A 16,832-nucleotide genomic window follows, 5' to 3' on the forward strand; every position below is an offset into this window, starting at 1 on the left:
TATATTATGTATGAATGCAAATACTTATGTATAAAACAGGAGTTTTCTTATTTCCATCCTCACAGAGTATACATTTCAGTTTAAATGCAAAGCATTTATTGTCAGTTTTCAGAGCTATTGCACTAAGCTGGCCAAACACTGAAAGCTCCAAAACTCACAAGTATTAAAAATTATTCTGTATAACTGAAGGCTACATTTAAGTCTATGCAGTGATATTGATAACTATGAAATACGTCTAACAGGGATGGTGAAGAGAGATGAGCTTCAATTTAGCAGTAGAAAGTAACTATCTTCAATTTGCATTCCATCCCTAGGATTGCACTAGAAATCGCTGGTGTAAAAAACCCTTTCAGCTGAGTTGGAATACATGGGAAGGTCCTGCTGGAAGACTGCAAGCACAAAATCTGAAGAGGATGAACGTGTTTCAGAACTGTAACAGATACAGATAAACAGAAATTATAGACAGAACACAAACACCCAAACATCTTCCCAGTTTTAAGTGCATAAAAACCAGATTCTACAGAAATGACATATCACATCTAGAGGTATATATTATGACTGTTAAGATATTATTCTGGCAAGCAAAATATCTTAAAATTCCAAAATGCCTTTTTCCTGAAGTGCAATGTAGTGCTATGCAATCAGCCCTAGCACATGTTTTCACCCAAGCTCCAGCTGTGGATGTAGACTCACTGAAAGGACTTTTAACAGTGCCACCATGGTGCAATGAGCTCTCATGGTAAGTGTTCTCAAATCCGTTTTTTCCTCCATCAAGTTAGACTGGGGTTACAGTCAAGCAGAGAACCAGCTCTGCACAGCAGGGTCAACTTGGTGCTGGCATTGGAAGGACCAGGAGGCTCAACTCATCCAAACTTGTGAAGGAATGACAAAAGTTTTTTCCTTTCTTGTTGAAAACCTACAGGGCCATACTCTGCTCCAGTATAAACAAACTTTGGCCCTTAGGCTCATGAAGTTTTTACGTAAACAGGGCAGAAATTAGACCCTTTATCTTTTGTTCTTTTCTTCATCTTTTGTTTCCATCATACCCATCAGCACTGCACAAAGCATCTTCAGTTCCAAGCAAAAGGGTTAGGAGCATCCCGCAATCAAGAGATTGCTCACGTACTCTCGATTTAATATTGTAACAAGCATGGTACTGTTTTCACTACCATCTACTGACTCTCGTCACACTCACTGCAAAGCTTTCAAAGTACTGCTTTTATTATTGCATTAAATAGTTACCTAATCTCCTTTACGCACACACTCCCACACACAGAGAATATACTGAAGGTGGAGAACGCTGTGTTATAAAATTTTAGCATGCTGTTACTAAAGAGCAAAAAGCATTGTATTACCACCACAAATACAGTGACAATAATGAAACAGAAAAGGATGTATTTATGTTCATGATAATTATATTACCATGCTTGTAAGCTTCAATGTGTGTTTACCCATGCACAGAAGAATCACCATATTTTTTTTCCATCTGGAGGTCTGATCACATAAACTGATCTCAATAGCATATCCCCATGTCCATGCAGGGCCACAGGCAAATCAAATCACCAAAATCTAATGGGCTTGTTGTGGTAGAGCAGACCCACAAGAGCACTCCAACCAGATCACAACATGGATATTAGGAACCAGTTCTCCAATGTATTGTATGACTTTCCATAAAAAAGCCTGAAAGTGTGATTTATAAATCATTGTTTTATTATATTCTTAAACTTGTGCCTCTAATTTTCCAGTTATACCCTGCTTAAAACTGTTTTCCAGATAGTGTATACAATCCTCAATCTCAAACTCTTCAGAGGAAATGCGCCTCTAAAACTAGTACGTAGCTCAAAAATGCTTATCCAGGTGTCATTAAAACTTAAACCATTAAGTACTCTATTATACTAATCTTAGTTCAAATAAAAATAGTACATTATAACTTTGTGCTTCAAAACATGGCAGTAGACACGAAAGGTCTGCTATTACCGTAAGCCAGGAAAAATGTTCCCCTCACCTCAAGAGGATCAAAGCAGAGCCAGCGTGCCCACACCTGACCCACACCACAGCTCCTGCAGTGTGGTAGGGGCTGCTCCTTTTATTTTTGGACTAGTTATTTTCCATAATGGAAATCTGTGTTGTGAACTCCTGGGTTTGAATGTGTTTCAGTGAACTATGTGGTAATTTTTTTCCTGACAACGGGACAGTTAAGTCTCTTGATGACAGTGAGAAATAAAAGCCCTTCATATCTCTTTATCTAATCACACAACATGCGTCTACAGAGAATACGCTTTTACAGTAGAAATTTAATTTTTATGGACTTGCACATAACCCAGTTCCTTCTTTTTGTTCATTTCCTCACAAAAAACCTGGAATCCAAATTCCTGCAAAGCCACCTCAGCATGCCCACAGTCACAACAACCACCTTCCTCCTCCCACCGCCAGTAATGGCAACAGACAAAGCAGCAGGTTCATTAGCAATCGCCTGCATCACGTAATCACAAATTGGAAAATTATTAGCAGCACTTTATGTTGCAACAGGTATTGTGACACAACTCTTTGCTGGGTCACTGCAAAGTAGTTCTTATTCATCCTGTGTTACTGAACCTCCTGAAGTCTGAGCACAACATGGGCTCTACAACCATTAATATTGTGACAATGGGGTTAGTAGAAAAGGAGAAAGCCTGTGCTGCTGCGTGAAGGAAAGCTACAACCAGAGACTCCAAATGATGGAGGGAAACCCAGGAAGGCACAGGCAGCAGGGCTGGGCGCACCAGCATCCTCTCCTCCACCATGCCACCTCTGGAAGGCAAAAAGTCCTGAAGGAGCCGAGCCCAGGGCCAAAGCTGGAGCAGTTCAGCTGGGGTCTGGAAGGACAGGGAAGTCCTTTCTCCCCTCGGACTCAAACTCCCTTGCCCTGGGCACTGCCCCTTTCATCCGTCCCTTGGCCCTGCACCGTGTCCAGCAGTGACCCCACTCTGCTGCACCCCACTCCCTCCACTCAGCTCACGTGGCTTAATTTCTCTGCTCCTCCAGTTGCACAGCATCTCGTGCAATCAGTGCTAATTTACTTGCTTTCTAGACAGCATCAGAATAAGTTAATCATTATCTAGTCCTGTAAAACGTCGGTTGCTCCAAGATACGCACTAAAAATAAGAGCTTTTCACCTGACTACGGAAAATGGTAACCAATGTGTGTAGCATAATACATTGCATTCCACATAATAAAATTCCTTGAAGTGCTCATTGTCCTGCATGTGCAACACTTTTCCATTTCCACACCAATTTTGATATTTTCTTTCTGATTAGAAACTGCCATTTTTTCATATCCGCAAAAGGAAGGAGGTATCATTACAGGCAAACTCTGGCAATCTGGTATTCCACTGCTCTTAAAAGACTGAGAGAGCTTGGTTGATTGACTTTCAAAATGTGAGTAAATATGAGGAAAAAGAGTATTTCCACATATTGATAATGGAGCTGGTATTCACAGCAAACCAGCAACACAGTGGAAAATAAAATCTTATCACCAAGATTCACGCTTACCTTGAATTTATGGTTATTCTCTAGCAAACAGCAGTTCATAGCAGACATAGAACAGGTATATAAAAATCTTCCCTACTTTTTCCTCTGCAATTCAAAGGCCAGGGAAACCTCGAGTTTGTTTTCAAGAAAGAACGAAGAGGGCACCAGAACCAAAACCTCTTATCATTCCTGACTGCATAGGGTCCTGTGGGGACTAAGCTCTCTGATGGAGACATCTGTTTTATGTGGCCTGACATGCAAGAAAAAGCCTAGACCAAAGGTTATCTCTATGAGCTGTCTTTCTTCATAAAAGCATTAGCATTGCTAGGTGCAACATTGCATGGAGATGAGAGGAAAAGGAGATGCAACAGGTTAAGTTTAAAATATAAAATTGAATCCAACACCTAAACTGACAGTCACTCTCCGTTTTGATTTCTTTATTTGAAAGGAAAATACACTCCATGGTTTTGTAAAATAGAAAAAACAATACCTGCTAGTTTGAAAAGCAGAGGCCAGGCCTTCTGGGTTCATCCTTGCTGTTGCAACTGGGATACGCTTTAAAAATGCACTCCAAAGTAGAAGTCGGAACAAAAATGTTTTGAATCAGAATGTCCCAAAGTGCTTTTTGAGCTAATTACACAGTGCCACAGCCATTTTGCTGACACGTCAATAAAAATCAGAAAAAACCGAGTACATTGCATTTTCAAAAGCACATTCTACCTGGAGTAGCTAGTTGGTTGCCTGTGCTTTTCCACAGAACCACGCTGAGCACTGACAGCTTCAGCTGGAGTGGCCTCTCGGTGCCAAGCAGGCATCAGAGAAACGGAGTCACCTGAAGGAGACACTGGGAGAGCAATGGACTACAGAAATTTCCACAGGAGGTCACAGCGAACTAACAATGGTTTAAGGAAGAGCAACCCTGGGAGAAATCTGCAGCTGGTGTGAGCTGCCACAGCTCCTCCTGGCAGCCCTCCGACTGCTTTTATCGGTCAGGGATCTACTTCCCCGATCTCTCCAGATATCCAGGCTCCCTAGCTTAACATCAAATGCCTCTCCCCAAAGTATGTTAGCCAGTATGTAATTACATGTTATCACAGTAGTATTATCAGCTGGCGTCTTTCTCTCTTTCAGTTTGTTTCTTTATTACTTTGATAAGAAATTCAAATAGTCACTGAAACACGGAGAGCAAGATAGGTTATATATGTAAATATTAGGGCTCCCAGTACAAACCCAAGTGAGCTTTATTGTCCTCAAAATACTCTGTTCTCTTTAGCTAACAGCAGACGGTGGGAAAGCACCGTTTTCTCTTAGTATAACTGCAAAATATTATCAAAAAATAAAGAATTTTCTTTTTTTTTTTCAGCTTTTATAATTGATTCAAGTTTGAAACAAGAAACTATCTATCACTTTGAAATAAAAGGCTGGAAAGACTTCTAATTTCATTGCATCTCTTGCAAGTTCCTCTATCTTTTGCATCTTGGCCATTGAAGACAAAAACTCTTCACACAAATAGTTTTCTTTAGTGAAGTCCCTGCTCTATCAACACTGACCAGAGTTTTGCCAGTAATTTCATTAATGTCAAGGTTTGACCTAAGATACCTGTTCCAGCCATGCTATGCAAGAAGGAAGAACATCCCATAAACAAGACAGACACTAGAGCATCCTCCCTGTACTAAGGTCAATAGCCCATGTTTTGAGAGCCCATCTTTGAAAGAATAAAGTTCATGATTTCCACTTCGTATTATGATTTGTTCTCAGATCTGATCACATACAAACCTTCAGACTCTTAGTAGCAAAGAGCTTGCTATTATTGCATCAATATGTGATGTTCTGTCAAAAACATCCCTTTTTATGGTGTTGAGTCTGGGGAATGCAGAGGATTTCTACATTACTACTCATGATCCACCTACTGCAATCTCTCTCTAAAACCTTAATAGACTTCCACCATCCATTGCTGCTTCGAATACTACAAATTGTAATTAACCAGTACATTCCAATATGTGCTTGCTACAGACTGAGGAAAAGCTTTTAAGTATAATTATGTTATCTACTGAGCTCCATTAACAGCACAAATAGCTTTGAGGTGCTTATACCACAGCTGCACCTATGAAATATTTCATTAGAATAAGTGCAAAAGGGAAAAGTAGCATTTACTTCAGCAAAATCCCAGTACAGCTGCAAGTACACTCGGTATTTGTCAAGTATAGAGAGAGTTATTATGCGACTTCAAAGTCCGTAAAATATACTGCTTACAAGCAGCACTTGAAAAGTATTTGCTTCCCCTCCGGACCTGGGATCTGCCATCACAGGTTCCTGCTAACGAGGTCCTATTTTAAGGAACTTAACTGAATGTACACAAACAATAAAATATATTTATCCGCTAAGTGAGAGGGGCTCTATTTATATTTTAAGTAACTACAGTACCAAAATACCAGCTGGCCTGACTTCCATGGCCTCTCCTCCTAAACCTGCACCTAGAGGAGACACCACCAGGGCCACCACCATGCCCTGCAAGGCTTCCAGCAGGGCCAGTGGGAGGAAGGCGACACCTTCCCCTCCTCCTCCCCACTGCTGAAACTCCTCAGCGTGCAGAGGACAGAATCAGGCATTTCATCATTTTTACAAAGAACATCTTTTTCACCATAAGGACGGTGAAGCTGTGGAACAGGCTGCACAGAGAGGTTATGCAGTTTCTGTCCCTGGAGGTTTTCAAGACCCGACTGGATAAAGCCCCAAGCAACCTCACCTGGCCTCAGCACTCCCCCTGCTTCAGCTCAAGGTCGGGCCAGATGCCGCCTGAGGTCCTACGATCATTGCTTAAGAATGCAATTTTCTCTCTCCCATTCGATCAACAAACTTTTCATGATCACCTTTCTTAATTTCATTGTAGTTTTCCCCTCCCAAGATCCTGGCTCTCCTCTCCTGCCTCTTCCCCCCTGCTAGTGCATTCCTTTGGTTGCAGGGCCAACTTAGCCAGCCTACTGCTGCACCGACTTCTTCGTTCACAGAGCCATTCCCAGTGAATCACTCTAGTGTCTACCTCTGTGCTCCCTAGATGTTTTGCATCGTGAATTACTGTAAATCCTAGGAGTTTAAGACTCATACTCTCGCTTCATTGACAACACTGAAGAAGTAAGCCAGCTCTGCAGGCCACTGTTGTGGCCTCATGGACCACGAGCAACCATCCACAGACTTCCATTTGAAAGCCACAAATCCAGCTTAATGTTTGTTTGCCTGTCGCAGCACAGGTTTGAAAGGGACAAAGCTCTATGTACCACAAAGATGAGCGGTGAAAAAGGCACTGGAGCTACCTCTTCCTCACCTTCAGACAAGGACAGAGCACTAAATAAGTTTATATCCATTCCATATTAAGACATATTTTGCAGACACAAAGACTAGGAACTCTTTAAAACAACCTAAATCTGAAGAAAGCTGACAACTTGCAGTGAAAAGAGCTTCTGTCCTCCCTCAGATAAGTTATAATTTGAGACCCAACACAAGGTTATCTTTTCATATTTTAACTGTGTTGCAACACAAAACACTGCAGTACGAAAAGATACTAGTGCTGGGTGGTATTTGCAACCGATATAAACTAGCAACTAGTTACAAGATGCTTCCTTCCCGTAAAGCAGACCAACTCCAAGACAAATGACTTTAGCTTAGTTTTATTAGAAGACAAATAATTAAATAGCTCTGTTTTCCCAGGAAGGAAACTAGCTTGTACAGCCAGAAGAAACCTATTCAAATTATTAGTGGTGTGAGAATCAGATCTTTTTCTGCACTGAGCTCCAGCGTGCTAGGCTGTTGGTCTGGCCTCCTCAAACACTCCTTCCCAGGCATCCAATAGCACTTTCCTCTTACTAAATGCAGTACTGAAACCTGCCAGAAAGAGAGAGAAAGAGACTGTTCATAAAGTACCAACTGTGCGCTTCCTACAAACTGGCAGCACTGACTCTGCTTGCATTCTTAGATTAAAATCATTAACAGTGAAAGAGTGTATGCAGCCGGGTGCTATTAAGCGGAATGCCATGTCAACAGAGAATGTCTACGAAGAGCAGGAATGAGGCAGGTTTTTTAATCTTACTTTGAGTACTCGCAATAAAGCCCATGTGGAGAAAAAACCGCAGCATAAAACGCTAATTAAATTATCTCTTCAATTCTGTACCACTTCTGAGTTTTCCAAAAGGCATTTCTAACAATATTCTTTAACGTCTATTGGTTAAATGTTAACAACAAAAATTAATACGCATCAAGCCTATTCATTTGCTTTTAAAATGAATAAACAGGCACTCCACTGTTGATTACCACGTTCCTCATCACTGGAAAAGTGCCAGCTCCAGTGCGTATATAACATTAGTATTTGTTTTTTTGCTGAGTGGCAGTCCTCTGCGGTAATTATCATCTTCCACCTAAAGTAAATATTATTCTCTCGCTGCAAGTAGAAGTAAAGAATTGACTCTCCCTGCGCTTTTACTGTTTGCCGTCCAGTCCATCCTGTCGGTACGCTACGTGCCCACTAAATACAATTCCTTGAGCCCTTGTTACTGGGGCCATCTCTTTTGTTTGTAACCAGTGAATTACGAGGATTAGTCCCTCCTCAGAAGATCACCAGCGCAGAAACTCCGCGGGCCGTAACCGAGCAACTCGCTTCCAAAAAACCGTCGGGAATAAGAGCTCCACGACCGGCAACCGGGCAGCGCTGCGGGCCGGGCGGCCCTGCCCCGGGGGACACGGGGCTTCACCCGCGCCTGGCGCCGGGACGCCGAAAACACGTGCGTGGAATGCAAAGGCAGCAAGACACCAGCCTTTCGCCCGAATGTAACTGCATCTGCCAGCGTGCCGGAGCAACAGGAAACAATGCGCCCATTGATCAGCCTGAGCAAGCGCTTCTGGGCGTGTAAACAGACGCGGGGTCCGCTCCGCTCCGGGCCGGGCCGGTCAACAACCCCGACCCCAACCCCGGCTCCCCAGCGGGGCTCCGCGCCGGGCTCGCGTCTCTCCTGCACTGACAGCCCACGAAACTTTCCGCCGAAGCCCAGACGAAAGCGGTCGCCGATATACGATACGACACTGGGTTTCGCCCACGGAACCACTCTCTCTGGGACGTCCGAGCCCGCACGGCGGGAACGCTCGCCCGCTGGGGCAGACGCCGCAGCAGGTGCCGGGGGGACCCGCCGGCGCGGCCAGGGCTTCGCCGCCCGCCACCGGGGGGGGGGGGGGGGGGGGAGCAGTGCTGGGGAGCGGCGCTCCGCGGCCCGCCCCGTCCCACGGCAGGCTGCCCCCGAGCCCGATGCCGCCCCGGCCCCACTCACCAGGATGCCCATCACGTCGGCCCACAGCTGGGCGAACGCCTCCGACGTGCCGCTCTCCGCCGGGGCGGCGGGGCCGCCCGCCCGCTCCCCCTCCATGCCCCGGCCCGGCCGCCGGATCAACGCCGGCTCCCCGCCGCCGCCGCCGGCCCGCCCCGCCCCGCCATGCCTCGCCCGCCCCGCTCGGCTCCCGGCCCGCCCCGGGCCGTCCCTGCCGCCGCCGCCGCCGCCCCCCCCCTAAACTTTCGGCCCAGCGACAGGGCGGCCGGCGGTGCCACTGCGGCGCGGCGGGGGCGCCCACCCGGCGGCAAAGCCCCTCCTCCTCCTCCTCCTCCGCCCCCCGGCCCCGCACCCCCCGCCTGCCGGTGGGCTCGCCCGGCGCACGCGGCCGCCCCGGGGCGGCAACAAGGGGCCCCGGCGCCGCCCCGGCCGGTCGCGGGTCCCGGCGGCCGCCCCCGGCCCGAGAGCCGGGGCCGTGAGCTCGCCGGGGGAGGGAGGGCGGGCTTGTCGGCGACCGGCCCTCACCCCGTGCCCGCGCCTCACCTGGACGCCGGGCGCTCCGGCGGCGAAGTCGACAGCGTCGTCTTAGGGCCGCGGGACGAGCAGTCGGGCGGCGGTGCCGGCCGCTCTCGTTACGTGGGCGGCACGGGAAGAGACGCCCGGTTAACTCGGATTTTTGGTTTAAGTACCGGCATCCCATCGTTCCCCTCAGGGGAGGAGAGGGCCGTCGCCGAGTGTATCGTAAAAGGCAAAGCTCTCCTTGGGGAAGCACTGTGGAAGCCCTTCCTCCTTCCATACGTCCTGCTTCCCATCGCTTTACCCCCCACCTCCCCCCCACATTATAGTGAAATTGAATAATCACTAATTACAGACACCAATGGGGATGCTCCCACTTCCTAGGAAACAGCTGAGCGCCCACGCACACGGACACACAGGAGCATCCTTGTTGGGGAAAGTGCCCTAAATAAGGGTGCCCGAACCCCCTGCCCGCGGGGTGGACGGAGCGGGAGGATGACCTGACGGGACGGGGCGCTTCTCCCGGCCTGCCCGCTGCCACCAGCGGCGAGGAAATCCTTTGCTCCTCCGTGTCTCGGTGCTCATCCTTAAGCTTTGAAATGGTTGGGTGCATCTGGGAACACTACTGTTTCAAGCTGTTGCTTATTGGAGGCACCTGTCCGCACAGGGTTGAGGGGGAAGTGTCTTCTTTAATGGGTACGCAGCTCTCATGCGCTGGCCCAGCACTTTAAGAGCTCATATCATCAAGCAGTTAGTAGCTTCTCCAGCATCCCGCCAGCCCCGCTTTGTTGCCAGGCTGGATGTTACAGGCCCCGCACCACCCAAACACAACCCTGGGCTTGGCCCGGCACCCGCGCTCCCCTCCCAGGCTCTCTGGTCGGCACTGGGCTCCCCCCAGCCCCACAGCTGACAAGGCTCGCACCGACTGCACGGCCCCAGCAGCCTGGAGCAACAAATGATACCATTTGCTAACAGGGCTAAAAATAGTTCTGGAGAAGGCATAAATCAGAAGAGGGGTGGCTGCACTCCTCCTCTTCTCTCCACATTCCCAGCGATGCTCTTTTTTTGTCCTCAAAGCTAACATTGCTCCTTTTACTTTGGAGGCTGGCACCAGAGAGAAAAGCTGGTCAAAATGCTTCCTTTCTCAGCAACTGGTATGCAAAGAAAGGGACGAGACTTTTCTAAGCACTGTGTTAACTATGGCTTTTGCTGGAGTGGTAAACGGCACGTGCAGAAGAGAGAAAAGGAGGTGGGGACCACAGGTAGGAAATCTGAAAGAGGATTATGCTGAAAGTGGTGAAGAAACCACTGAAGATGTAGAAATATGCACATTTTTATTGACCCTTCTTTAGGATTCACATGTCGGATACACACTATGTAATTCATCATATTATTGACTAGTAATGAGAAATAATGAAAGGCCCAATCCAGGTATGAAACCTCTACTAATTGACCTTTAAATTGTAAGCAACTATAAGCCAATGAAGTATGAGGATAAAGGCGTGCCAGTGAAGTCTCTCAGTACTCTGAGATAGCTTGCATAACTCAAAACTGGTTTAATTAGTCAGGTATAATTTACTTAGTGCCCCTCTGAAATCCATGTTGAACCACTTAACAATAGTAATGTCAACCTACTTTCAAAATATCTGAACAAGGCACACTGTTGATCTCAGGATTTAAATATTCTGGGCCCCTCTTGTGCACACGGTCTTCCGTACACTGTCTTTTTTTATAGTTTGGAGCCATATTAAAAAAAAAAAACAACAACAAAACCAAACCAGCAACTCTGCAGCACAAAGTCTAAAAAGCCCTCATTGTTCTGACTCAGGCAGCAATAGATTAAGATCAAATAGGTGCAAGGGGCAGCACTCCCACTTGCCTTGCTCCTCCCTGCCAATGGAGGTTATTGCTCCCGTGCAAGGATGACTACACTACTTACAGAAGCAGGTCCTGAATATCCGCACTTTTCAGCCTTGCACTACAGGTAACAGAAACTAGATTATAAATTGTGGTGGTCCAAGAGCTGCTTCCTGAGCCATGATGTCACCTCTTTTGTGGAGGCAGCAACTTTCATCAGAGGAACATGACGCATGGCTGCGGCACTCTTCCCCTCAGCCAGTTGACCTTAATTTATCTGAGACGCAGAGTCTTTGATTTAAAAAAAGGGTCATAAGGCAAAAAGATCTTGCAAAATCACTTGACTCCAGGAGCAGTTGCTTTAAGAAACAAATTGACATGAGAGAATCGCAACAAACGCACAGCAGTTTACAACAGCTACCATCTTCTATGGTCTTGCAATTATAGTATCTATTCATCTTCAGACATTCACAAGATGCCGTTTCCCCAAGACATTCAATGACTATGGCATGCTAAAATATTGCCTCCTCTCCTTCCCTCAAATAGATCCCCCTCCTAGATATCACAGGGTTCCTCTATTTTAATGATGCCAATGTCCCGCAGTAATAAATCCCAGGGGCATTTTACAAAAACCAGCTGCAACAAGAGTATGGGAGTTTTAGAACAAGCAGAAACTCAGACCTTACATGGGTTTTGAAGCCCAGCTATGACTGCAGTATTTGGTTTGTGGTACAACTGCTACTACACAATTACAAAGTAATTGAAATTTTGCATGTTAGAATACAATTTTTGTTTGCATTTTTATCGGTAGTTGTCTAGACGATAACTCAAGCATCCACGAAAGACCATGTTCTAGAAGCATGTTGTACTTGACCTCTATATGCTACTGGGAAGAAATAAATCTGGTCAATTTTCTGAGACTTTTGGGACATCTCACAGGAGCTCTGACCAGGCACTTAACATTTGGAAATCCTGGAAAATGGTCAATATGCAGTTATGGGGCAGCACTAGGCAGTGAGGCAGTGATCCTGGTACGATTCCCCAGTGTGTGGCACCTGCAGCGCACGGGCTCGTGGTTGTTCTCACACACGCTCCAATGCACTCTGGATGGAAAATCCCTCCACAGAACAGCTACGAAGCTCCCCACGGTTGCTCTCCTGCAAGTCTCTATACAGGAGATGGAAACGGTCAACACGTATGTGGTGAATCTAGTTTCACCCAGTTATGGCAGATGCACTGTGCATGTGAATGTATCCTCCTATCACACCATCAGCTACACGTGGGTGTGCAGTTAATAAGAGTTTCCCACATCTACACACCAGGCAGGATTAACCAACTTGAAGAGCGCTCTTCTGTGTTCAACAGAGATGGACTTTCTTCTCGAGGGATACTCAGAGCAGGACCCTAGCTCCAGCTTAAGGCGGGGCATAGAGAAGCTCATCTCACTCCTTTCTTTACTAATGGTTTAGGGGGATTGCCTTCACCAGGCCAAACTCTTCCTCTGTGAAAAGCACAAACCTCTGTGCAAACCTCTCAGTTAAGGCAAAAGATGACAATCTTTCTGTCCCAAAGTAGCATGTATCATCTCACCACAGTATCACACAAAAGCGACACAATGGTTTCAACAAAGCATTTAATAGTGAAAAATTGAAATATTTGTCAAAATGAACCAGAAAAGCTGGTGTGCACCATCAGAACAAAATTATCACAACTGCTGGCAACCACGTAAAAAGCATTTAATCCAAGAAATCTATACCACAAACAACCCCGAGCACTTTGATATCAATTTTAAATTACATGCAAGAGGCTGGGAGAGATCGGGTTGCCTTGGGAAGCGGATCGTGCCCCACAGTGTAATGGGCACCAAACTTCATAGGTTCCCGATAGATGACCTGAGGGAAATGGCTTCCTGCTCAGACGCCCAGCAATTAACTCTGCATGCGTGAACAAAACACATGAGGTTTCTCAACATCACTAACAACACCCTGCCCAGCCCCGGAACATCAAAGCTTCAGAGAAATAAATAAGCAAGCCATTGTATGCACAGAGGGTGCAGGGGAAGGGAGAAATAAAAATTCCAGCTAGCCCCTACAGGTGACCCTCAAAAGCCCTAAAACTCTTAACACAAGCAAATTACAATGCAACACACTATTAGGAATGACTGTATCTCCTTTCAGCTCTCTCCCTCTTTCCCCTTGGTAAAGGTCATCAAATTGAAACACACAGTTTCACATCACAGCCTTTGATTGGAATTGCAACCCTTACTGGTTGCAGGCTCCATCCCATCAAGTTATCACAAGCCGTCTTGGAACAATTTTATCTCATTCTCCTCACTACGTTTTTTTTGAAAGTCCTTCTAAAACATAATTTCTTTTAATTCTGACCTGTTAGTTCATTTTTAAAGTATTTTCCTTAAGAATTATTTAAGTATGATTTTTATTTCTGGTCACGGGGTCCCTCAGAGTGGGTTCTCTGCATCACCCATACCAGCCAAAGGAGCCAGCAGCTGCCCTCCAGCAGAAAGCAGACATGCCAGCAGCCACTCCAGAATGCCTCTAGCGTGGGGCAGGATGGAGACCCACACATCCAACCCATCAGCCATTCTGCTAAACAGGCTGTCACTCTGTCTCAGACACCCTTAGTTACATACAGGCATAAACTGTAAGAGAGTGCTAGATCCATCGCGTGCATTTGCACATCAGACCGCTATATATTGCTGAAATGATCAAGTTTCAGCATTGACTGCCAGTTAGATAACTACGGAAAATATTCCTGATTTTAAAAGCAGTGCAAGCAATACTTATCCAGTGACTTTAAAAGAGACAGTATTTAGACCATATACTCTTTGCTGTACAGTCAGTAATCATTATTTATTCTCCTAGAGGCTTAGCTGTCAGCTCCCTGTCTTATTGCCAGCCTCATGACTAGAGTATCACATCACAGCGAGAGCAGTACACTAATATGCCCAACACGAACCAGATGGAGTTAAGTCTGTTTAATTCTATCAGTAGAAAGCAGTTAGGAACAACGAATTGCTTTATTCTGATAAAAGTCTGAACTCTCCGCATTACATCTGATCCATCATTCCCCTGGATATCAGTACCAAACTAGGTTAAAAAATAAGGAGGGAGACACACATGCCCAGGAACATCATTCCAGTAGTCTCAATGCTTCGGGCTAGCACCATGCTCGGTAGACATACCAATACGGCCAAGCTTGGCAGGCTTCAGTTAAAATATGGTGGCTGTGACTTTACATGAGAAATCATATAAGGAAAAGAAATCCAAACACAGCAAGTATCGCAGCCCTTCTGGAAGGATACCTTTTGACTCAAAAGGAGAAAGGAAAGGTTCCTATCCTCCCTTCCTGCCCTCAGATGTGCTCCACAAAGGCCTCCCGTATCCTGCCCAGTTCCTCTCCCCACTGCAGAGCACAGCACCGCGTTTCTTAACCTGGGAGGCAGCAGTGCTAGCTCATCCAGCGGCAGGGCTCCAAGAGCCAAGCGTGACCAGTGAGGAGCACACATCCCTGGGGACACCACAGCCGCGATCCTGCTTAGGTGCACAGCATGCCACTCCAAAACCACCCGCAGATCAGGACTCCGTCTGCCTCCTGCGATGTCAGGCACTCTTGCTTCTTCATGTTACTTACTTCTGCCTTCTCCACCCAAACACAGCACCCTCTCGTTTCCAGCTGCATGGCAAAGCCAGCTCTGATGCCGTGTTATTGTCCTGTCAACATTTAAATAGTTAGCATTCATTTTCTATTAGCTTTCTGCAGCGCTTCTTACAAAATGTTTTATAAACCTTAATTAATTTTTCAGACAGGAGTTTAGCATCCTTTGGGATGTCTAGGGGTAGTCTCTATGCTGCTGTTCACAGGAGTTTGCTCAACTTCTTATATTCTTTTTGTAAGCGTCTGCTAGAAAGGATACATACAAATCTTTTCTCTAAGAGACTTAAAAAAAATCCACAGAGACAGAACTATTTATTCCTTTGGATGCTCCTACCCCAAATAATTTTAGAACTGTGGAAGTGAAAAAGGAGAAAAGCAAGCCTCAGAACTGGGAATAGGACTTCAGCCTCTCCTTTTTCCAAATGCAGTATCCTTTGATTCCTTTGTTGAAACTCTTAGTAAATTACTAATGAAAAGGCGTCAGATGATCTCATCCCAAAGCACATCATAAAACCAGCCAAGAACAAGGTACAACTTAGTAGCATGTGATAGCCATGTATTTCAGAGATGCTCAGTGCTGATGTAAATATCATGCCAAGTTGGCTGTAGTAAGGTGGGCAGAGCACCAACAGAGGTGGCCAAGCTCACATAGTGACTGTTTTATTACTACTCACTCCATGACCAGCTCAAATTTTTAAAATAAGAACGGATACACCTCAGAGAAGACCTTCATTCCATTTCCCTTTGAAAGGGAAACTTTTCCTAAAAGTAATACTTTCTTGAAAAAGAAACCTAAGAGCTTTCATTAATTGTATCTTTGCAAAAGCAACCAATTATGAAATGCAAATGTAGATCTTAAAAAAAAAAAAAGTTATCTGCTTGCTATCAATGGAGAGATAGAAATTCACAGAGCTGCCCTTGGCAAAATACTGCAGCAAAGTATGTGTGACACAAACATGCCAATGGTAGAGACTTACAAGAAAACAAAAGAGGAAGAATTGCTTAGCTGCTCTTCCAGAGCAGACCACTTCCACCCAAAAGTCACCTCCTCCAAACTCCACCTAACACCCAGCACCCAATTTACCAATTAAATATTGTCCCAAAACATAATAGAACACAAATTATTTCCTTAACTTTCTTTAAAAGTTAATACCCCACCCTTCTGAACAAGCAGCGAACAGACCCTATCAAAGCCTGACTTTCAGTCCCACGAGGACTCAGTACTGAGCTCAGACTTTGCACTTTTCAAGCCTGTGTCCCAAGCCACATAGATATATTATTAGTGAAGGAGTAGGTGGGCCTACTTAACGCAGAAGCCAACCAACCAAAGAAACCTGCCTGATGATCTCAGCTAGCCACAGGTGAAGATAATAGACCAGACGTGATTATTTGTTGTTTGCTTGCAGATCATGTCAGCCTAGGGTCAATTCTCCCTACTGCAGCCCCTTCTTTCAGATCGCTTTCTGCTGGGATAGCTCCTGCTCCATCGCCAGAGCTTCTCCTCGTGCCTCCAACCCTGGAAACAGCTCTCATCAGCGGGGTCTGATGGATGCAGAGCACCCAGTCTTCTCTCACTTTCCAAACAGCCGCCCTACCTTTCCTTGTAAATGCTTCCTGCCCTTTCTCCGGAGTACCAGATCAGACCAAAACACAGGTGTCCACCCCATCTCAGAGTTGTGCCCCTGGGTTAGCTGACCTGTGCACCACCCAGCAAGCCCAGACACGTCCATTAAGAGATAATTTAGGGAAAAACAAACAGCAGTTGACTAGCAAGCAGTTGTGTTACACCTGGTGTTGCAATTTCTGCTGTAATGATAAGTGTTCAAAGCTCACAGATGTCAGGCACCTGAAAATTACCCTTGCATTTAAATATAATGGAATTTTTAAAGTAAGACTTTTGGAGTGCTTCAGCTTCAATTGTCCGAGTCATCAGGGTGCACTTAGGTCACATTTTCATGCTTTTATT

The 16,832-nt window shown here is 45.8% G+C and overlaps 1 protein-coding gene across 4 annotated transcripts in view; it reads right to left on the reverse strand.

Moving 5' to 3' along the window:
* Positions 1-16,832, reverse strand: part of LOC126038598 (SAM and SH3 domain-containing protein 1-like) — a 573,090-nt gene that overhangs the window by 118,917 nt on the left and 437,341 nt on the right. Inside the window, exon 1 of one of the 4 annotated variants that reach the window (XM_049800530.1) lies at positions 8,822-8,963. The exons of the other annotated variants lie outside the window; for them this stretch is intronic. Within the exon in view, the coding sequence (XP_049656487.1) occupies positions 8,822-8,917 (96 nt within the window). The 5' untranslated portion in view covers positions 8,918-8,963. Of the gene's footprint in view, positions 1-8,821; positions 8,964-16,832 lie in introns of those variants that run through there. 4 annotated transcript variants of the gene reach the window in all.

The sequence above is a fragment of the Accipiter gentilis genome, chromosome 5, assembly GCF_929443795.1.
Source record: "Accipiter gentilis chromosome 5, bAccGen1.1, whole genome shotgun sequence".
Taxonomy (NCBI): Eukaryota; Metazoa; Chordata; class Aves; order Accipitriformes; family Accipitridae; genus Astur; species Astur gentilis.